Source organism: Lichenostomus cassidix, chromosome 5, assembly GCF_008360975.1.
Source record: "Lichenostomus cassidix isolate B80296 chromosome 5, HeHo_3.0, whole genome shotgun sequence".
Classification (NCBI taxonomy): domain Eukaryota; kingdom Metazoa; phylum Chordata; class Aves; order Passeriformes; family Meliphagidae; genus Lichenostomus; species Lichenostomus cassidix.
This window is the reverse complement of record NC_139486.1, coordinates 63,456,222-63,476,367: the sequence shown is the minus strand read 5'-3', so window position 1 is coordinate 63,476,367 and position 20,146 is coordinate 63,456,222. Positions and strand designations below refer to the sequence as shown.

At 49.8% G+C, this 20,146-nt stretch overlaps 1 protein-coding gene across 2 annotated transcripts in view; it reads left to right on the top strand.

The window, feature by feature from the left end:
• DAGLA (diacylglycerol lipase alpha) overlaps positions 1 to 20,146 on the top strand; it is a 57,393-nt gene that overhangs the window by 14,980 nt on the left and 22,267 nt on the right. The window contains exons 1-6 of one of the 2 annotated variants that reach the window (XM_085063654.1): positions 6,628 to 7,043; positions 9,732 to 9,870; positions 10,886 to 11,097; positions 13,064 to 13,165; positions 13,622 to 13,760; positions 17,335 to 17,422. In XM_085063654.1, the coding sequence (XP_084919780.1) occupies positions 9,776 to 9,870; positions 10,886 to 11,097; positions 13,064 to 13,165; positions 13,622 to 13,760; positions 17,335 to 17,422 (636 nt within the window). In that variant the 5' untranslated portion in view covers positions 6,628 to 7,043; positions 9,732 to 9,775. Of the gene's footprint in view, positions 1 to 6,627; positions 7,044 to 9,731; positions 9,871 to 10,885; positions 11,098 to 13,063; positions 13,166 to 13,621; positions 13,761 to 17,334; positions 17,423 to 20,146 lie in introns of those variants that run through there. The other variant, XM_085063653.1, reaches the window with a different exon arrangement.

The window sequence follows — 20,146 nt, the reverse complement described above, 5'->3', positions numbered from 1 at the left end:
CCTGATGTTGGATTGATTTTCACTGGAGGTTGGGAAATATCTGGAGTTGGGGCCAAGAAAGAGATTCTGCTTAATAAGGTGTAAGGTTGATGCATTCCAAGATACTGCAAAGTGGGAATCTGGGAAGGTTTGGGAATTAACAGGAATAGGTGAAACACAGACATGGCATTTTCAGAGAAATCACAGCATTTGGGATTATTTCCTCTTGGACAAACTCCCACAGGATCAGGTCCTCATATATCCTGTCAGTGGCTTCCACTAGGAGTTTCCCTTAAACTTTGGGAAGTATGACCACCGTAACCTCATCTTTCCAGGCTGATTTCTAGGAATGTGGGATACAGGCATGTCCTTGGCCAAAGTAAAGAAGCAGGGATGCAATGAGGGAAATAAACAGGCAGCACCAGGAAAATGGAAATAGATCATGTCCAGGTCAGGTATGGACTGTTTGAAGCCATTCCCAATGTTTTTGAGCCTGGAAGTGTCACAGATCCAGGATTCCTGTTTAATGAAGACAAATTACGTTGAGAACAAGATGCATTTGGGTTTAGATTCCAAAAAAAAACTTCCCAGATAGCTCTGATTCTCAGCATTTTTGACTTGCAGCTGGACATGCACCTGTCTAACTGCTTAGCCAAGGAATGTGGGAAGAAGAAGACTCCTGGCATAAGTTGTGGTGGGTTGTGATGCAGAAAAAGAGCACAATTTGGGAATGCTGGTGAGCAGGAAGTGGAGTAAGAAGCCGGAGGCCCTGGAATTCCACATGTGTCCCTATTTCCCCCTTAGTGCCAGGAGGGAGGGAAATAGTCACTGCTTTCAATTCCTTAGGATCATTCCTGGGAGGTGAGCAGAGCCAGCATTCTGTCCTATCCCAGCAGTTGCATGTGGAGGGAACCTCTCCCCAGCGATTTGCATGGCTCCGGAGCCTGGAGCCGCCTCTCTGGATGTGCTTTTCCTCTCCAGCACATTTGTGGGGAGGGGAGCAGGGAAGGAGTGCCAAGGAATGGTGTTGACCACACAGTTTTCCCGGGTTTGGCAGGGATTTTGTGTTCTCCCACTTCTTTCCCGCTCCTCGTGTTGGCAGCGGTGGTCCCGGCGCCGCTCCCGGTGGCTTTCCCTGCATGTGACTCATCCCCAGGGAATTCCTGAAGCAATGAGTCAAGTTATTGGGAAAACTGTTTGCCCACTAGTGTAAACTAGGGAGCCAAGGAGCTGCCTGCAGGAGGGGAGAGAGGCAATTCCTTTTTGGAATGGCTGGGCTTCTCCTCCCTCTTCCCGCAGGCATCACTTCCAGATGTGCTGGAGCAGGGATGTGCCTCTGAATTCAATATCTCACCTGGAAATTTGCTCCTCATCCTGCTTTTTTTTCCTCCTTATTTTTAAGGTAGCTGAGCTGATAAGCATTCCGGGGTGGAGTGAGTAAAACTGTCAGATAGGAATTTGCCAGGATTGTAGTGGAAAATCAATTTTCCTAAAGAAATGAGGCTCCATCTGAAATGCTCCTTGTGTAAGTACTGGTCACCTCTTGGATCTGCCCTGGCTGGCTTCATCCAGCCCTTGAAATTTTGGCTATAGATAAGTCAGAGGTCATGTGGTTTCCAAACAGGAATTACCAAGTTCTGAGTGTGGGATCTTCCAACAAAACCAAGGATTGGTGATTCCCAGTAATTATATCCAGGGAGAAGGAGCTGTTTTCCACAACTGGGAGCAAATTTGGGATGCTGGGAGCATTTATAAAAGGCAAGTGCTTGCTGTATCCATCACCTCATCCAGGTATTACATTTGCATTCCCTACCCCATTCCAGCCTTCTCTTAACCAGTAGTGATTTTAATCCCCTGTAGAACATGGAGTTCTATTTGAAATCCCAAATTAGTTGGGATTTAATACATTTTGCCCCCTGGCAACTTGGCCGTTATTTTTGCCGGAGCTCGGAGTGGTCAGGAAGCTGCCTGTGGGCTCCACTGGCACAAACTGTGGGTGGAATTGCGGAGCTGGCAGCATCGAGACAAGGATTGGGGGTTGTTTTTAATTCCATTCCTGGCAGCACACTGGGATTGTGCTCCTTCTTCACTCCCAGATTCCCAAGAAAGCAGTGGCTTCCCTTGTTGTTTGGCCAGCTGTTGGTGCAGGCTTTGGATTTTCCATAGGCTGACAGGTCTGGAGCTCCGGAGTTAAGGTGTGCTCCTGCCAAGGTCAGGGAGAAAAGCCTTGGAAATCTTGGAGCTGTGAGTGAAGGTTTTCCATCCCTTTCCAAGCATTATCCTCCCTTTCATTTGGGCAGCTGGAATGTCTCACGGCGATCCCTGTCTTTATGGACTTATTCCTGCAAACCACTTCTTTGATGCCCAAGGACGGAATTAATAAAGCCCTTTGGACCCTTGCTACAGGGAGGACATGGAAATGCTGGAGTGTGTCCAGGGAAGGGTTTGGAGTACAAGGAGCAGCTGAGGGAGCTTGGGGGGTCTGCCTGGAGAACAGGAGGATAAGGAGGGATCTTCCCACTCTCCACAAATCTGTGACAGGAGGGTGGAGTCAGGTGGGATCAGGCTCCACTCCCAGAGAATAAGCAGCAGGATGAGAGGAAACGGCTTCAAGTTTTTCCAGGGGATGTTTAGGTTGGATATTAGGGAAAATTCCGCAGTGAAAAGCATTGTAAAGCATTAGAACAGGCCCCAGTGGTGGAATCCCCACCCCTGGAGAAATTTAAAAGCTGTGTGGATGTGGCACTTGGGGATATGGGATAGTGGTAGCCTTGGAAGTACTGGAGGAATGGTTGGACTCCATCTCAGAGGGCTTTTCCAGCCTTAATGGTGATGTTATGGCCCATGGGGTTTTGTAGGGATAACAGGGATGTCACTGGATATGCAGTGGGGAGAACCTTTGGGATCTGCAGTGTCACTGGTTTGTAGGACTGAGATTCCTGGGAACAGTCTCAGAACTGGTCCCAGTTGTTCGGAGAAGACATATTCCAAAGTAGACAATTTCTTTGTTTCTCTTTATTTCAGTGACTCCCTTATCCTGCTTTTAATTGGGAACAAGTGCTGGGAGTGGCACCTTTGGGACTTGTTCATCCTCTTGCACTAAAACCATTCAGGTTTGCAAGATTAATCCAGTTTTTCCTGAAAACTCTACTACTGTGGTCAAGTCTGTGCCAGGGAGATACATTCTGGAGTCTCCGTATTAAAAATTAATCATTCCCAATGTAACAAGAAGGAGATGTTGTGTGTGTTTGAGGGAAATGTGGGATTCATGGGACCTGCTTCTACCCAAGGCAGGAGAGTTTGGAGTTAAGGAAAAAATCAAATCTCCTTGATTTAATTGAGGAGAATGTGCACCTTGATGTGTTTATGGCAAAGTGGCTTTGGGAAGGAATTTGGGAGGAATGAGTTGGGATGGAGATGGATCAGTGCTGGGCCAGCTAGGAAGTGGTTATACCAATCTTGTGTACATCGCCATTGCAATGCCAAGGAATTTTTGCCAAGATTTCAGGGTTAAGCCGGTGGGACAAATAGGTAAGTTCTTGTTCTCTGTGTTTTGAAGGTCAGTTGATATTCCCAGATTATTTTGGGAATTTGTGTCAGTGGGCAGTGCTGGAGTTCCGGATCCAACCTGATCCAATTAGTTCTGTCCCAATGACATTGGGGAGGTGATTGTGGTGCCATGGCCTTATCCCGAGGGAGCCACATCCAAAGTGTGCCAAGCCACACGAGGATTTTTGAACCTTTCCTGTCTCCAAGCTTCATTCCCTGGCTCTGCCGCTGACTCATTTTATTTCCTTCTCCTTGGAAAATGGGAGATTATCAAGAAGGATCTTAAAAGTGGCCGTGAAGATATCCCAAAATTCCAATCCCTGTTGATTTTTGCCAGTGATCCCTGCCTGGGATTTGCCTATAAGTATGGCTCCTAAATGTTCCATGAATCCATGGAATATGCCTTAAAGTAGGTATCTGTTCCCTTAATCACATCCAGTGAGGGCAGAGCTCTCCTCACAACCTTCTGGCAGCTGCTTTGCCATCTTCCCCCTGGGAGGAGCTTTTCCTGCAATTCCTGCAGGCACTACTTGGAACAGACATTTGCTGCCCCTTGGAAAAGGTAGAAAGGAAAGGGTTCACCTTCCTTTCATGCCATGGAATTTGTCCTCTGTTGGTATTCAATCCCAGAATGGTTTGGGTTGGAAAGCACTTGGAATGCTCCTCCCGTTCCACTCCCTGCCATGGGCAAGGACACCTTCCACTGGCCCAGGTTGCTCCAGGCTTTGCCCAGCCTGGACTTGTCACTTCCAGGGATCTGACAGCCACAGCTTTTCTGGGAAATCCATTCTAGGGCCTCACCACCTTCACAGGAAGGGATTTCTTCCCAATATCCTATCTAAACCCAAACCATGTCAGTGGGAAGCCATTCCACCTTGTCCTGTCACTCCATGCCCTGCTCCAAAGCCTCTTTGCAGCTCTCTTGGAGCTCCCTTAGGCACTGGAAGGGCCTCTAAAGCTCCCTGGAGCCTTCTCCTCTCACAGCTGAGCCATCCCAGCTCTCCCAGCCAGGCTCTGGAGCAGAGCTGCTCCATGCAAATTCCTCTGGCCAACTTCAGGACATTCTGTGTGGATGGAACCCCATCTCCCTTCTCCCTGGAAGGCAAGAACAATTCCCAGATTGTGAGGAACCAACTCAGAAACAGAAAGAGCCTCATTTAAAGCTCTTGAGAACAGCTGGATGGGGCCTGATGGAGTTGGATCCAAGCTGGAATTGATGATTTCCATCAAATCCAGTAGGTTCTTGATGGGAACAGAAGGGTTCTGGGAGCTGCAGGGCAATGATCCAGCCTGGCATGGGAAGCTCATATTCCATGTGGGACATGCTGGTGAGGGAAGGAAGGATTTGGGGTGACTTGATGGGGCCGGAATTCCACTGGGAATTCACAGGGAAGTGAACTGTCTGTTACCCTGCAGAGTGAAAAAGAAGGATGAGGCATCCATGCTGTGCCCTCAGGATGGGAGTCTCCAACATCTGGGCAAGGTGACCTGGATGTGCTCTCAGGCAGAAGGGAAGAGCCTCTGCTCCGGAGCAGAAAATCACTCCTGAGGAAAGGCTGCTGTGGGAGCTGCCAGGGTACAAAGCTCCTTTGGTTTCAATTTTCCAGCTGCATTTCCCAAGAAGTTGATCTGGGAGCTGGCAGACCTGGGCCTGAACTTCCCAGTAGGACAGCAGGTTGGGGCTGAGACATTCCCAGGAATATGGTGGCATTTCAGCCAGGAAAGGGGATCCTGGGAGGGACAGCATTCTGGGGCACAGTGCTGGATTTCTGTGGAACTGCGAAGGGCTTTGTTCTTTAGCAGCACCTGCAACCATCCACTGAGACCTAAAAATCCCATTTTTGGGGGGGGAATTCTGTAGCCCTGAGCAGTGAAGGTGAACATCTGGCTTGTTTTGGGGGAATTTCATTGGGTGAGTCACACTGGAGGACTCTGGAATTTGCAGAGGCCAGCTGGAAGGAGATGCTGGCAGAGATGGGATTGCTTTGTCATACCTGGGTTGTGTGAAGGTGCCAGCAGGTGTCTGACGGAAAAGGTAGGGAAGGAATGTTGGGATAGCAGGGCTTTCTGCATGCTGACATCCCCAGGGAGCTGGCACAGGGAGAAGAAACTCCTGGCAGATCCAATTTCAGCTGTGTTTTAGCCTCCCATCTTTTGCTTTGAACAGCAGGAGGTTTGGAACCAGGGGAGGTTTTGGGGTGGTGGAAGAGGGAATGCTGAGCTAGCATGTGGATGCAGGGATAGGGAATTGCTGGGACAGAGAATTGCAGGGGGTTGTGAGCCTGTGGATGCAGGGATGGGGAATTGCAGGGGATTGTGAAACTGAGCCTGTGGACAGAGGGATGGGAATTTGAAGGGGACTATGAACCTGTGGATGCAGGGATGGGGAATTGCAGGGATGGGGTTTTGAAGGGAGTTGTGAGCCTGTGGATGCAGGGATGGGGATTGAAAGGGAATTGTGAGTCTGTGGGTGCAGGGATGGGGATTGCAGGGGGTTGGAGCATTGGGCTGTGTGGGTGCATTGGGAATCTGTGGTGCTGGGAGCTTGGAGCAAATCCTGCCCGGATTTAGGTGGAGGGAGTGGGTGACTCGGGGGGTGTTGCCGTGGTGTGGGTGGGCTGGTGCCGTGCAGGATCCAGGCACAGCCTTTTTCCTTCAGCTTTATTTCCTTGTGTTCTTCTCCCTAAGGAGGCTAATGTCAGATGGGATGGGCTGTTGGATTAGCCTAAGTCTTAGAGGTTTAGCTGGAATGTTGTCTCACTGTAGCATTTTTCTCCCTTGCTCTTTTCCTAAGCCTTTCCCTACAGACAGCTAATTCTCCCCTTCCCCCACATCCTGTCATAGCCCAGAGCATGTCACAAGGAATTAACGGCTGGAAAGGCCGGGAGAGGCTCCTCTGGAACAGTCTCTCCTTTCTGTGCCCGGGGTGGCCCCCTCTGTGTGTCCCTTTTGTGTCCCATCCAAGTCCCCTCCCCCTGCCCATTCACTGAAGAGTCCATGGCCAGCAGCTTTTCCCAGCCCGATGCCACGGCCGTGTCCGAGGGCTCCGGGCAGTGCTCCCGATTTCTCCGTGGGAAAAGGGAGGAGGTTTGTGCCACTCGAGGGTTTTCCTCCTCTCCCGTCTCCGCATCTCTGACAGCATCACCCGCTCTCGCTCCCAATCCTCCTTCCCACAATCCACGTACAATCTCCTCAGAATAGGGATGATGTCACTTCCTTCCAGAGGGTGCTGGGGGGTGTGGAAGGGGGGAGTCACGACCTCTGGCTCTCGGCATTCCCGGGTGGATAAATGAGATGCAGGGAGGGAGTATCTCTGAGGATGATGCCCAGCTCTGTCAGCAGGCAGATCCCAGTTCCCACACCATGCTTCCCTTTGCCGAGTGGGATTTTCAGTGGCTGCAGGAAGAGTTTGCTGTTCCCTCCTGAGCTTGTGATGCCTGTCTCCTTGGATATGCACTTTTCCTGAAATACCCTTGCGGGAGAGAAGGATGCGCAGCGGCTGGACCACATGCCATGTAAGATTCCTGCTTCCCTAGATCTTGCCCAGCTCCGAGGGCACTCCTTGTGCATGTGCTTCCCTTATTTCAGTGTTGGGAGCTTGGGGCTGCTTGTACTGGGATTCTGCCTTCAAGATCCTGGGAATCTTTGGCTCTTCCCAGCAGTTTTAGGGGCAGTATGAGTTCTTGCTGTCGCAGAGCTGAGGTCAGTGGTCTCGGGGCTGTTTGCGCTCCAGTCTTCCGCTTCCTCCCGGTTCCTCTGCTGGATCAAATCTTCAGCATCTTAACATAATTCCTGGGATATGCTGTGCTGAGATGAAGCTGGAGAGTCCTCACAAGTGAGAGCTTTTATTGGTGGGTTTTCAGCCTCAGGCCTTCCATCGTCTCCCTCCTTTCCAAAGGAGGGGCAAAGCCCCGAACCTCCTGGTTTAAATTTGGGAGTCTTTGGGAATTAATTGGGAATGTTCCTGCCCTGGGAGCCTGGTAAGCAGAGTGACAGTTCCACAGTGAGTATTCCCATGTGTGACAGTGAGTGACAGGCTGCTCTGCTTCATCGCCATCTGTTGCTGTGGATAAAGAATCCACATTGGATATTTGTTGCCGTCGGTATCCTGCTTCTCAAACTGGGAGAGGGTGGTGGGAACTGGGAGAGCCCAACTGGAGGGGTGGAAGAGTTTGGAAAGCGCGTTGGCGGGATGCGGCTGAGGGATGATGTAACGGAGCTGGGCTGGGAGGTGCTGTCCAAAGGTAGCAAGGGAGCTGGAGGTGTATCCAGGGTTTTTGATATCCCAGATACCCTGGGTGGTGAATGACAGGCATGATGGGGCTGGGAGGGAGTCTCCAGATGGTCCGGGGAGTGAAGGTAGAGCTGGAATGGACTCAGTGCTCTGATTATTCTGTGCCAAGGAAGTGCAAATCCAAATGGTATTGGAATTCCACATTTGCTTTGTTTAGGGAATAGAGTGTTTCCTTCACCCAAGTGACGGGCTGGAAGCAGCCTGTTATCTATGGAATCTCCTGGAATTTGAAGGGTTTGTGTAGGTTTTCAGTAATGGGTGACTGAAAGAGGTTGGAAGATCCATTCCAGTGGCCATGGGTGTCGGCACAGGAGGGGAGACTCTGGATTTGGGATGTTCTGGGAAGTGGTGGGGTAGCCACACCTGACCACTGGGTTGGATTTAGTGGGACAGAGCAGGAATCGGTGCTGTGGGCTGTCCCAAACCCGACTTTGTGTTACCTGAAAGGTTCGACTTAGTTTAAATTATGAGCAACCTGGACTAGTGGGAGGTGTCCCAGTCCACGGCAGGAAGTGGAACTGGATCATCTTCAATTTCCCTTCCCATCCAAACTATTCTGGAATTCTCTGGGGGGTCCTCCCCTTTCTCATTTGTTTTACCCACAGCACTGAGCTAGGGGCATCATACCCAAGTGTGGGGTGTTTTTGCGTGGTGCAGGAGGTGTTGCGGGTGATATTCCCTCCAGAATGCTGTTGGAAATCCTGTTATAAGTAATGGATGTGGACACTTTGTCCTGACCTGGCAATTTGCTGTTGGGATCACAGAGGCAAAAATCCAAGAGCACTTAGGGATTTGGAAGTGCAGCTTTGGAACAACATGGTCACTGCAGGCCATGGATGGAGCACACCAGCAGCATAGAATGGGGTGTGGGAACTGGGAGGTCAGTGGGGTTGGGAACTGAGATGGAGAGCTTGGAGCAGAGAGACAGAGGCTGTGGTGTGCCGTCCCCTGGGAGCACGGGTAAGAGGTGGGACAGGGATTAGGACATGGAAAGAGGGACAGGACTGATCCCACAATCCAGAAATCCCTGGTGGCTGTGGGCAGATTGCAAAGACATGATCCTGGATTCAGCAAAACCAAGGATAATTCCTGGCTGTGGGTTGAGTGTTGAGCCAGGAGGCCAGGAGTTGGATAAGGGGTCCAGCAGGAGTTCATCCTGAGAAGCTTGGAGTATGGCCAGCTGGGATGGAGTGGGATGGCTGTGCTGGAGGAGGCTGGAGCGCCCTGTGCAGTCTCGTGACTTTGCACCGCTCCTGTTTCTATTTTCCAAAGGGTTTGAGAAGCCCTAAAAATAGGAGCACAAACAAAACCCTGGGAGGAACAGCAGCTCCTCAGTTTTCTACCTTGGAATTGGTCATGCCTGTGAGGGCCAGTGTGGGTACGCTGAAGATGTGTTGCTGGCAGGATGCTCCTGCTGGTCCTGGGGGAGATCTCCTAGGAGCTAATATGCTCACTGGAAGTGCTGTTGGGAGCCAGTCCATAGCTCTCCAGATGCTGCCACTGACTGTTAATGGATATTTTGGCTTCCTGGGCCAAGGGGGTGGGGGGGGCCAGAATTGTTGGACAACAAGAGCCTGGCAGCGTGTTTGTCCATGGAAAAACACAGTGATAGGGTTTTCCAGAGATTTGAGGCTGGTATGACCTGTTCCAAATCCCATGGTGGCTGCTCACCATCACAGCCTAACAGGATTCCAGGTAATCCCATGAAGTGGAGTCGGGTGAATTACACACCGGCTTCACCTAATACTTCCCACTCCTTCAACTCCCACCTCTCCTTCCCAAGTATGCCGTGCCCCCTGGTGCTGGAAGGAAGCAGCTCTGGGATAAACCAGGATAGCTGCCATGCTGTGGGGCTCTCCAGAGGGGACTGGAGGGCCTCAGCAGCAGCTTTGCTTCCATTCTTTTCCAGGAGGTGAGTGCTGGGCCTGCTGAACTTCCCGGGACCCGCCAGCCATGCCAGGGATTGTCGTGTTCCGTCGGCGCTGGTCTGTGGGCAGCGATGACCTGGTTCTGCCAGCCGTCTTCCTCTTCCTCCTTCACACCACCTGGTAAGTGGGAAGGGCACAAGGATGCTTGGAATTCGCCCAGGAATTCTTTTGGTTATTCCTGTTGTGGCCGGAAATTCTTCCTGCACTTCTACATGGGGCCGGAAGGTTTGGCTGGGTCATTTCTGATGGACACCAGTGTATTTCTATCTTCTGGAATTTTAGCTAAGCTCTGTTCCAAGTTTTATCCTATTTCCAAAGAGCCTGACCAGAGCTCCCTGTTATCCTCCTGTGCCACCCAGGGTTCTCCACTGGAATTTGGGGCTGTGTTTCTTTCTGTACAGAGGCTCAGGAAAAACAACCACAGAATCCTAGAATGATTTCGTTTGGAAGGTGCCTTAGAGACCACCTAATTCCAATCCCCTGCCAGGGGCAGGGACACCTTCCACTAGACCAGGTTCCAAGCCCCATCCAGCCTGGACTCAGACACACTCAGGAATGAGTCTACTAGAATTTGGGGCTGTATTTCTGTATAGAGGCTCACGAAAAACAACAATGAAATCCTGGAATGGGTTGAGTTGGAAAGTGCCTTAAAGACCATCTAGTTCCCTTAAAGACCATCCAATTACACCCCCCTGCCATGGGCAGGGACACCTTCCACTAGACCAGGTTGACCCAAGCCCCATCCAGCCTGGTCTTGGACACTTCTAGGAATGTGTCTGCTGGAATTTGGGGCTGTGTTCTGTTTCTGTGTTTCTCAGGAAAAACTATAATGGAATCCTGGTTTGGGTTGGGAAGGACTGTAAACCTCATCTCATTCCAACCTCCTGCCATGGACAGGGTCACCTCCCACTAGGTTGCTCCAAGCCCCGTCCAACCTGGCCTTGAACACTTCCAGGGATAGGGCAGCCGCAACCTCTCTGGAGTGGCAAATCCCATGGGGTAACGTTTCGTGGATGAAATGGTTCTGACTGGGGTAGCAGGGCCTCTGGATGGTTTGTGGGGATTTGGGGCCCAAATAACCATTAATGTAAGGAGCTGTGGGTGATTCCATGGCTTTCCTATTGGTGCCTGGCAGGTTTGTGATCCTCTCGGTGGTGCTCTTCGGGCTGGTGTACAATCCCAATGAGACGTGCTCCCTGAACCTGGTGGACCACGGCCGGGGCTACCTGGGAATCCTGCTGAGCTGCATGATTGCCGAGCTGGCCATCATCTGGCTCAGCATGCGCGGGAGCATCCTGTACACGGAGCCACGGGATTCCATGCAGTACGTCCTCTATGTCCGACTGGGTAAGCGGCCAGAGCCTCCACACTTCCATGTGCTCTTCTGGGAGCCTCCTCTCCCTACACCCCACCCAGCGCAGCTCCTCCAGCACGGGCAGATGGCTGCTGGGATGTGCTGTGCATCCCAATGAATCCATAGGCTGCGCCTTGTCACGACTGGCAGACTGGCAGGCGATGTCCCAAATAGCCTCCTTTTCTTCGCATGGAATCTGCTCCCCTTCTGTCTCCTTTTTCCCCCTATGTTTTCCAAGGATAGAGGCATATGTCCCAAAGGTTCTGACCCTGAGGTGTTGCCTCTTGACTCATCTGATCCATCCCTCCATCCAACCCGCTTCCAGGCAGGAAGGAAAGGGAGGAAAATAGGTTTTCTACCTGCTCACTCCCTTTTTCTTCCTAAAAGCAATTTCTGTCTCACTCCCTCACCAAAAACTAGAGCGGAAAAGAGATTATTCCTTGATCCCTCATTCCCTTTTAGCTTGTTTTCCCTGGGTTCTGTTGCCTTCCAGGTATGGGAATTTAATCAGATTTTTCTGTGCCGAGTGAAGATTTTAAGAGAAAAATCTTTGGAGATGCAGAGCCAAACCCATTCCAAACAAATCATCCCATGGGTTTACATCCCTGCTTTCTGCCGAGTTGTTTTCCCGCAGAATCCACTAAAACAGGGATAACCTTGCTTGAAAGCTCCGTCTGGAAGACTTGGAGTGCTCAGTGCAAGTCATTAACGTGAACAGCAAACAAATCTCCTTTTCCAGCTTCCCAGCCAGTCTCCCTAGGGAAGCACTGAGAGCCTGGCAGTTTGTGTTAAAACCAGACTAAATGGGGCAGGGGAGGTAGGGAGAATCCAAAGAGAGATTTTCCTGTCCCCAAAAACATCCCTTTGTCTTTCTTAAACTCTCTGTGTGCTCAGGAGTGGGATTTACTCTGGATTTTGGGTCCTGCATATCCCTTTTTCCTGGGTATTTTCGCTCCTGGTGGTTGATCAGTTGTGCTGATGGAAGTGGGAGCGTGACCAGTGTGTGGGCAAGGTCCATGTGACTGTCCCAGTTTAAGCATGTGCTGTTTAATGCAGAGGAATTTAGAGAATTAACTCCAATGTGAACCTGGAAATGTCTCATCCCTGCTCCTGCTGCTCCTGTCCTGCAGCAGGCAGAGGGGAGAGGAGCCACAGGAAGCAAAGCCTAACTCAGGCATAAATTGGGTTCATCAGGAACCAGTTCCAGCTCTGATTCCTTGCCTAAGAAAGCTCTGTCTCCTGGAAAGACCAGTGTAGCAAAGCCACTTATGGAAAGATAGCATGGCAGCAGGAGATAAGGAGGGTGGGTGGGATTTAGTCTCAGCTCCACCAAAATGTAGGCAATCTCAAGCAAGGTATTCACCTTCTCCACACCTGATTGCCTACCTGTTCCTTGGAATTCTGAGGAGAAAGTGGGAGGATGGGTGCTTCAGAGCAGTTTCCCCTTTTTTTTCTTCCAGGGAAGCACTGTTAATCCCCAGTTTCTTGTTTGTTCCCAGAGTCACATGCAAAACTGAGGAGCTCCTTAAGCACTGTCTCCTTGGAATTGTTACGGAAGGGCTGCAAAGGTGCTGGGAATGTTTGCTAAGTGTAGTGAGCAGGATTAATCTGGATCCACGCAATTTATTTTGGATCCGTGAGTCAGGCCAGCTGTCTGAGGTAGTTAAGGTGTGGGTCCTGTGATTCCTGCTGCCTCAGGGAGTCTTTCCAGCAGCGTGGGAGGAAGGTCTGGATCTCTGATTCATACCTGTGACACAACCAAGGGCACTAACCCCTCCATGATCCCATTTTTTCGGAGTTGTTAGGAGCATGTCACACTTTGGGCTCCTTTCCTTGCACATCCCCTTCCAAAGCGTTTTTATGCCCTGCTGAATAACTTACTCCTTGTCAGAAGATGGGGAGAGGAGCTCATCCTTAGGGAAAGGACACTGTTATCCGTGCTGTTCCTGTTTTTTCCAGCAATCCTGGTGATCGAGTTCGTGTATGCCATTGTGGGCATCGTGTGGCTGACACAGTACTACACCTCCTGCAACGACATCACAGCCAAGAGTGTCACCCTGGGTACGGAGCTGGAATGCGGCCTAGGAGCGTTCTGACGGATTGGCGGGCATCCTTCATTCCCGCCTGTGCCGATTGACTCTGGGAAGTGGATGGGAGCTGTCAGTGTGGGGCTTGTTTTCCTGTTTATTGCTTGGAACAGTTGTTCCATTCATCCACTCGTGCTGCCGGCACTCAGGCAGTAATTCGTGTTCCCAGGCAAGGGGAGTCTGTAAATTCCGCTTTTTCCCTTCAGAATGGCTTTACTGTTTTCCTGGAAGCCTTTCCCAGTCTCCTGGTGGGGGTAATGTTAATGATGCAGTCCTGGATAGTTAGGGAGCATTTAATGGCCCCATAAAACAGCCAGAAGACTCATCCAGCTGTGGCTTAAAGGTCTTTCCAGAGGATTTCCTTTTGCTGCGGGACTTTGGGGTGGGAATCAGGGGCTGGAGCACCTGATTCCCAGGTTTTTCTTTGCAGGAATGGTGGTGTGCAACTGGGTGGTGATCCTGAGTGTGTGCATCACTGTCCTGTGTGTCTTCGATCCCACGGGACGCACTTTCGTCAAGCTCCGAGCCACCAAGCGCCGGCAGCGCAACCTAAGGACCTACAACCTCAGGTAAGGCAGCATTCCATGGGATCCCGGAATCCCAGGATGCTCTGGGTGGAAGGGACCTTAAAGATCATCCAATTCTAAGCCCCTGCCATGTGCAGGGATACCCTCCACTAGACCAAGTTGCTCCAACCTGGCCTTGGACACTTCCAGGGATGGGGCAGACACAGCTTCTCTGAGAAATCCATTCCAGGACCTCACTACCCTCACAGGGAAGAATTTCTTCCCAATATCCCATCTAACCTTGGGAAGATATTCTCCCTTGTCCTGTCACTCCATGCTGTTTTCCAAAGTCCCTCTCCAGGTCTGTTGGATCCTCTTTAGGCACTTTAAGGTCTCCCTGAAGCCTTCTCTTCTCCATGCTGAACATTCTTGGCTCTCCCAGCCTGTCACAGCAGACTGAATTTCCCTTCTATCCACGGACACAAAGATTTTAGGAAAGAACCAAGGGAGGGTTTCAGGGTTACCAGTGCTGTGTCCTCATGGCAATAAGCACCCAAAATCCTACCAGAGTCAGGGAGTTCCAGGATGGTTTGGGTTCTAAGGGATCTTAAAGCCCTTAAAGACATGGGCAGGGACACCTTCCACTATCCCAGGTTGTTCCAAGCTCTGTCCAAGCTGTCCTGGAACACTTCCAGGGATGGGGCAGCCACAGCTTCCCAGGGCAAGGTTTCTGGAAGGGTAGCCTGCTTTTTTGGTATCTTTCCCTTCTTGCCTTGCTGCAGGGAGCATTTTGCTCTGCTGAGGGGGATTTTGGCAGGATGCAGCTCCCTGTCAGGTGCTGTGTGTGTGGGCACCTGCATCCAAAGGAGGTGAAGCAACATGGAATCTGGCTGGATTCTGCTTTACTCACTGGATTTGTGGGTCCTCATGGACCCCCTGAGCCAGTGCTGACCACAACAACCTGTTTGTCCATATCCCATAGCAGCGTTTTCCATGGAAACAGCAAGTCTGTGCTTAAATTTTCCTTACTTCGAGGCAGCATCTCTTTCCAAATCCCCTTTCTTCCTGTATTTTCCTCTCCAAAATCCAACCTTTTGCCCCAAGGTTTCTCCTGTTTAGTCTTGGCCAAGGAACAATTCCTTTTGTGTTGGCAGTCAGATCTTTTAATTAAGAATTTATTCCATCTTGGAGCTCCCCAGATGGAGAGAGAAAAAGCTTTTTTTCACCAAGCAGAGCTTTTTCCGAAGGATTTTTTCCAGTAGGGGACAACACAAACAGGCTTTGTTTCCTTTGATATGTGACTGTCCTTGAGGAATGTGGCTTTGGAGGGCATTGGGATCCGAGGGATAAAAAATGAGGCTTTTAAAAAACACTCTGCAGGTTTCCCATTTTTTATTGGATTTCTGTATTTTGAATACAGACTTTTCCAATGACTTGGAATGGGATCCTTTATGAAGGAAAACTAGGCTTTTCTAAGGATTGTGTGTCAAGTTTTGTGGGAAGGAGCCTGGGTTTTATTGTGGAATGCCAGATATTCCTTCTGACCTTTCCAATACGTTAGACTAGCCTGGAGTACTTGGAATTAATGCCTAGTGTGGTGATTGCTGTTTGGGGTCAGAGCATTCCCAGGAAGATAAGGAGGATGATACTGTGGATGTAATAATATATCCAAGCTGTTTGGATCCTTAGGTAGGAAAATATTCTTCCCTGTGAGGGTCATGAGGCACTGGAATGGTTTTGCCAGGGGAGCTGTGGCTGCCCTATCCCTGGAAATGTCCATGGTTGGACAGGGCTTGAAGCAACCTGGGATAGTGGAAGGTGTCTCTGCCCATGGCTCAGGGTAGGACTGGATGAGCTTTGTGGTCCCTTCCAACCCAAGCCATTCCAGAATTCTGTGATGATTTTTCCAAAGCGAATCTGAGCTCCATGGCTTGCAAAAGACAGTTCAAACCAACCCCAAAATTATCTCCTCTGTGGGGAATTTTGAGATCCCAGAAAACCAAGTGAAGGCCTTTCTCCCTTGGCCAGGTTTTTCCCTCCAGGCCTCCAGCACTTTTGGAGAGCTTGTTCCTGCTGTTCATGGATTTTCCCTCTGGAAAGGCAATGTTAACAGCTGTTAACAAGCAAATGCTGTGGGCTATGATGTGAAAACAAACATCAAATGTGACTGTTCACTGCTCAAACAATTGTTTCCAAAGGATATATTCCCAACTTCTCCCTCGTGCTGAAAGAAATCCTTTCCAAGGAATAGATCAGAAAGTTCTCTGCCTGGCTGGATTGTGTCCCACGGTGGTTTTCCTTTCCCAGTGTAATCATGATGTGTGTGGGCTGGGAAAATGAAATAACCCAACAAAAGGCATTGTGGGTTGTGCCAAGGCTTTTCCAAGGAGCTTTGGAGCTCCTACTGAATGTGTGGAAGTTTGGCATTAGGAAGAAAGGATTTGGGAAAAGATGGAGTGTCGCTGTTGGACCGCTAGCAGAGTGAAGAGGCGAGACCTTTCGAGTGCTAGAAAATACTGGCTTTTATTGATTAATTAACAATTTATATACACATTAGAGGGCCGTTTGGATTGGACCAGTAATCATCTGCCCTCAAGGACTGATTGGCCCAGGCGGTCAAATGCCTGTATCCAAAAGGCCATTTCAATAACATGAAAGTTTTATCTTTATTTATAAAACATAGAAGAAGAAGAAGAAGAAGAAGAAGAGAGAAATTCCCATGGGAAAGGATCCGTGCTGCCACAATGGAGAGTAAACAGCTCAGAATACACTTGGTTGTTGAACCCCACCAGGGAAGTTATGGAGTTCTTTGGAATCTGGGGGGGCAGAGCCCTGCTGCCACTCATATTCCCATTCCTCTTTTGGAATCTTCCAAAAGGTTAGAGAGAGCTGTTTTCAGATACTCAGGCAAGAGCTGATGGATCCCTGTGGGACCTGCTCCTTCCATTTCGAGCAAATATTCCTTTTCCAGCATAATTTCCTTGCAGGTGCAACCCACTTTCTGGGCTTGGGCTTATCCTGATGGGATGCCCTGCCAGAAAATGGAGTGGTGTTTTATTTTGGATTGCTCTGACCTGGATTAAATCTGTGTTTCCCTAAAAAAAGAGGAGCTGTGGACTTGAGGGAGCTTGGCACTCTTACATGGAGTCAGTCCCTACTTCCATGGCAGGGGGTGGAACACAACGTTCCTAAAAGTCCCTTCCCACCCAAACCATTCCATGATTCCGTCACTGGGAAAAACTGCATGTATGAAGTGCTCAGGATTTCTTGCACCATTCCCACTCCCTCATCCTGAGGTGGATTTTTCCTCCTGAGTGGTGCACATCCTGGCACATGGAGCAGCTGCCAAATTGCAACAGGAGCTTCATTCCATGCATCCCATTCAGGCAGGATACAGAGCTTGATCCTGTGAATTCATGCTTCTCTGGAGCATGTCCAGGGAAGGGAATGGAGCTAGGGAAGGAGCTGGAGCACCAGAAGCGGCTGAAGGAGATGGAGGGGCTCAGCTTGGAGAAGAGGAGGACTGGGGAGACCTTATCCCATTTTTCCAGGGACAGCACAGGCTGTGCCACTCCACATTGGATTCTACGCCATGTTCTGCCTTTCCTCACATTCCTGCTCTCCCCTTTATTCCCAGACACCGCCTGGAAGAGGGACAAGCCAGCAGCTGGACACGCAGGCTCAAAGTGTTCCTTTGCTGCACACGGACAAAGGACTCGCAGTCGGTGGGTACCAAAAATCTCCTGTTGGGAATCAAAGTATCACTGGGAGAAATCCTTGTTTCCCCTCAGGTTGGGATCACATTTGTCAGCACTTCCTGGGCAGCTCCTGTTTCCCTTTATCAGCCACTTCCTGTGCACTTTCCCCTGTTATTTCCTCTGTTATTTCCATCAGTCTCACACCCTTAAGGAGGAGAATTTGGAAATGGGAAAATAAAAATCTGGAAGAATCAGCAAAACACTTCTGGATTTACTGGCAGTGAAAACTACTGCTTAGTCTATAGATCCATTGGAAATTTTCATGTTCTGCTGTTGGGATTTTCCCTTGCTGTTCTCCAGAAGGGAGGGGTAAAGGCCTTGATATTCCTTCCCCGATAGTTACCCTTCCATTCTCCTTAGAATCACTGGGAGCAGGTTTGTGCCTGAGGGTGGGATTTACCAGCATTCCCGAGGACCTGCTGGAGAGGTGAATCAAACTTTGGTGCTGGAAAACTTTGCAGTTGATTTAACTGATTTGGTTGGAATTCTGAGGACTTGAGGACTCCTGAAGGAGCCAGCAGAACCAGGGAATTGTTCCCAAAGGTACAATGGTACAATGTTCCTACAGGTATGAGAAAGTCATAAAAATCGGGAGATTTGTGCATTCCTGAAGAAAAAATTTAAATCGCTCACAGACACTGAGCTCTGAATTAGTTACAACCTCTCAGGGAAAAAGCTGGGATTTATCAAGGACATTCCAACAAAATCAGCAGTGGCCAAAAAATCCACCCAGACGTTTAACTCTAGTTAGAAGGGCACGGAAAATGACAGGGAGAACACCAAGGGACCGACCACAGCCGCCGTGTCCTCACTAAATATAGTCTGGAGTTCGTGCTCCAAAAGGATGCAGTGGGAAAAGATGCACATTGGAAAGGATGTGAACGTGGAGAGGAAGAGAAATGAGACAGAGATTGAAAGCTCCAAAGGGAAAGTGGAAAAATAAAGGAGAGTCAGGTGAATGTTTGTTCTTCCCAGGTGGTGAATTGGATTAACAGCATTTCTTAGGGAGTGCTGTGGAATTATCCACAGGTGCATCTTCCAAAGTGTGGAAGGCTGCAGGAATTGTCACAGCCCTTGTGCAGAAATCCAGCACTGTGCCCCAGAATGCTACCCCTCCCAGGATCCCTTTCCCTGGCAGAAATGCCACCATGTTCCTGGGAATGTCGCAGCCCCAACCTGCTGTCCCACTGGGAAGTTCAAGCCCAGGCCCACCAGCTCCCAGCTTATCTGCTGGAGAAATCCATCTGGAAATCCATCTGGAAAACTGAAACCAAAGGAGCTTTGTGCCCTGGCAGCTGCTGCAGCAGCTTTTCCTTGGTGCTCTGCAGCAGAGGCACTTCCATTCTCCCTGAGAGCACATCCAGGTCACCTTGCCCAGATGCTGGAGCCTCCTGTCCTGAGGGCAAAACATGGGTGCTGCTTCCCTGGAGAGAGAGCCCTGACAGGCACCTGAATGCCCTGAACAACTCCCATTTTGTTCAAGATGGCAAAGTATTCCAAGTATTTCGAGTTCTTTTTAACAAACTTCCCATTCTGCAGTGAGTGTTCCTCCTTTTTTTTTTCTTTTAAAGTTTGGAATAAAAGCCTATTCCACATGCCTCACATTCCTTGTGCCTTTGAATTTCCACTTTACATCCAGCTTTTGAGCAATTTCCAGCCTCTTTTCTCTGCAGGAACAAGCCCTGATGTTGTGTCCTGGCATGGCAGTGTGTGGAATGAATGAGCACATAATGGATCAGAAATGAATCCATTGCTGCCTATCCCAGACTCCATGGGAAAAAAAATGTTGTAGCAGAGGATCATTGTCCTCTGGGCTGGAAAAGAGTTTTATGGGATGGACATGGCTTTGGGGAAAGAATCTGCGGTGAAGTCCGAAGCCGCAGAGCCTTCAGGGTTTGTAGCAGAGCACTCCAGGTGGACAAACAGGAATAACGTCAGGTGTTTCCACAAAAAGCTGTTCCTTTGGTGTGGAAAATATGCATTGAACTTCCATCAGGGCCTTTTTTCGTCTGAGCATCCAGGGCTGGAGCTGCCACTTGGGATTAATGGGTGTTTGTCCTGTTTCCTTCAGAGGCTCTTGGCATTTCTTGTGAGCTCACAGGAGCTGTGCTAGGATTGATGAGGTCAGGATTTCAAGGATACTGCGGTTGGAATGCCGTTGGCTTTCCGAAGGCGCTGCTGGCACAGAGAGTTGGCACCTGGAGCCCCAGTTCTTAATGGGGATTTAACTGGCTTTTGTAGAGAAGTGAAAAATGACAGAAAGTCATCCCACACTCTGGGAGTTTGGCAGGGATAAAAGGATGTAGGTCATTCCTGCAGGGAAGAGAAGGGATTTACTGTCTTGATGGTCAAAGAAGGGAGAGGAGAAATCCCATCCTGGAGTGCTCAGGGTTTCCACAACACTCCAGTCTTGTGGTTTTTGATGATGGATAAAGGATACTATGAAAACACAGGATAAAGGCTCAGGGTAAGGCTGTGATTATCCTTGTAGGAAAAGTTTTGGATGGCAGGAGTCAAATATGGACCATTGGTGGCTACAGCTCCACATTTGGTTGCTCCAGCCTCTGGATCACCCTTGTCCTTAGCCTGGAGTAATAACAGGTCAGCACTGACCCACATCCCAGCCCCTCTCCAGCCTCCCAAAATACTCTCCTGTAAGGTCTTACGGGTTTCATTTCCTGTAGTACAGAG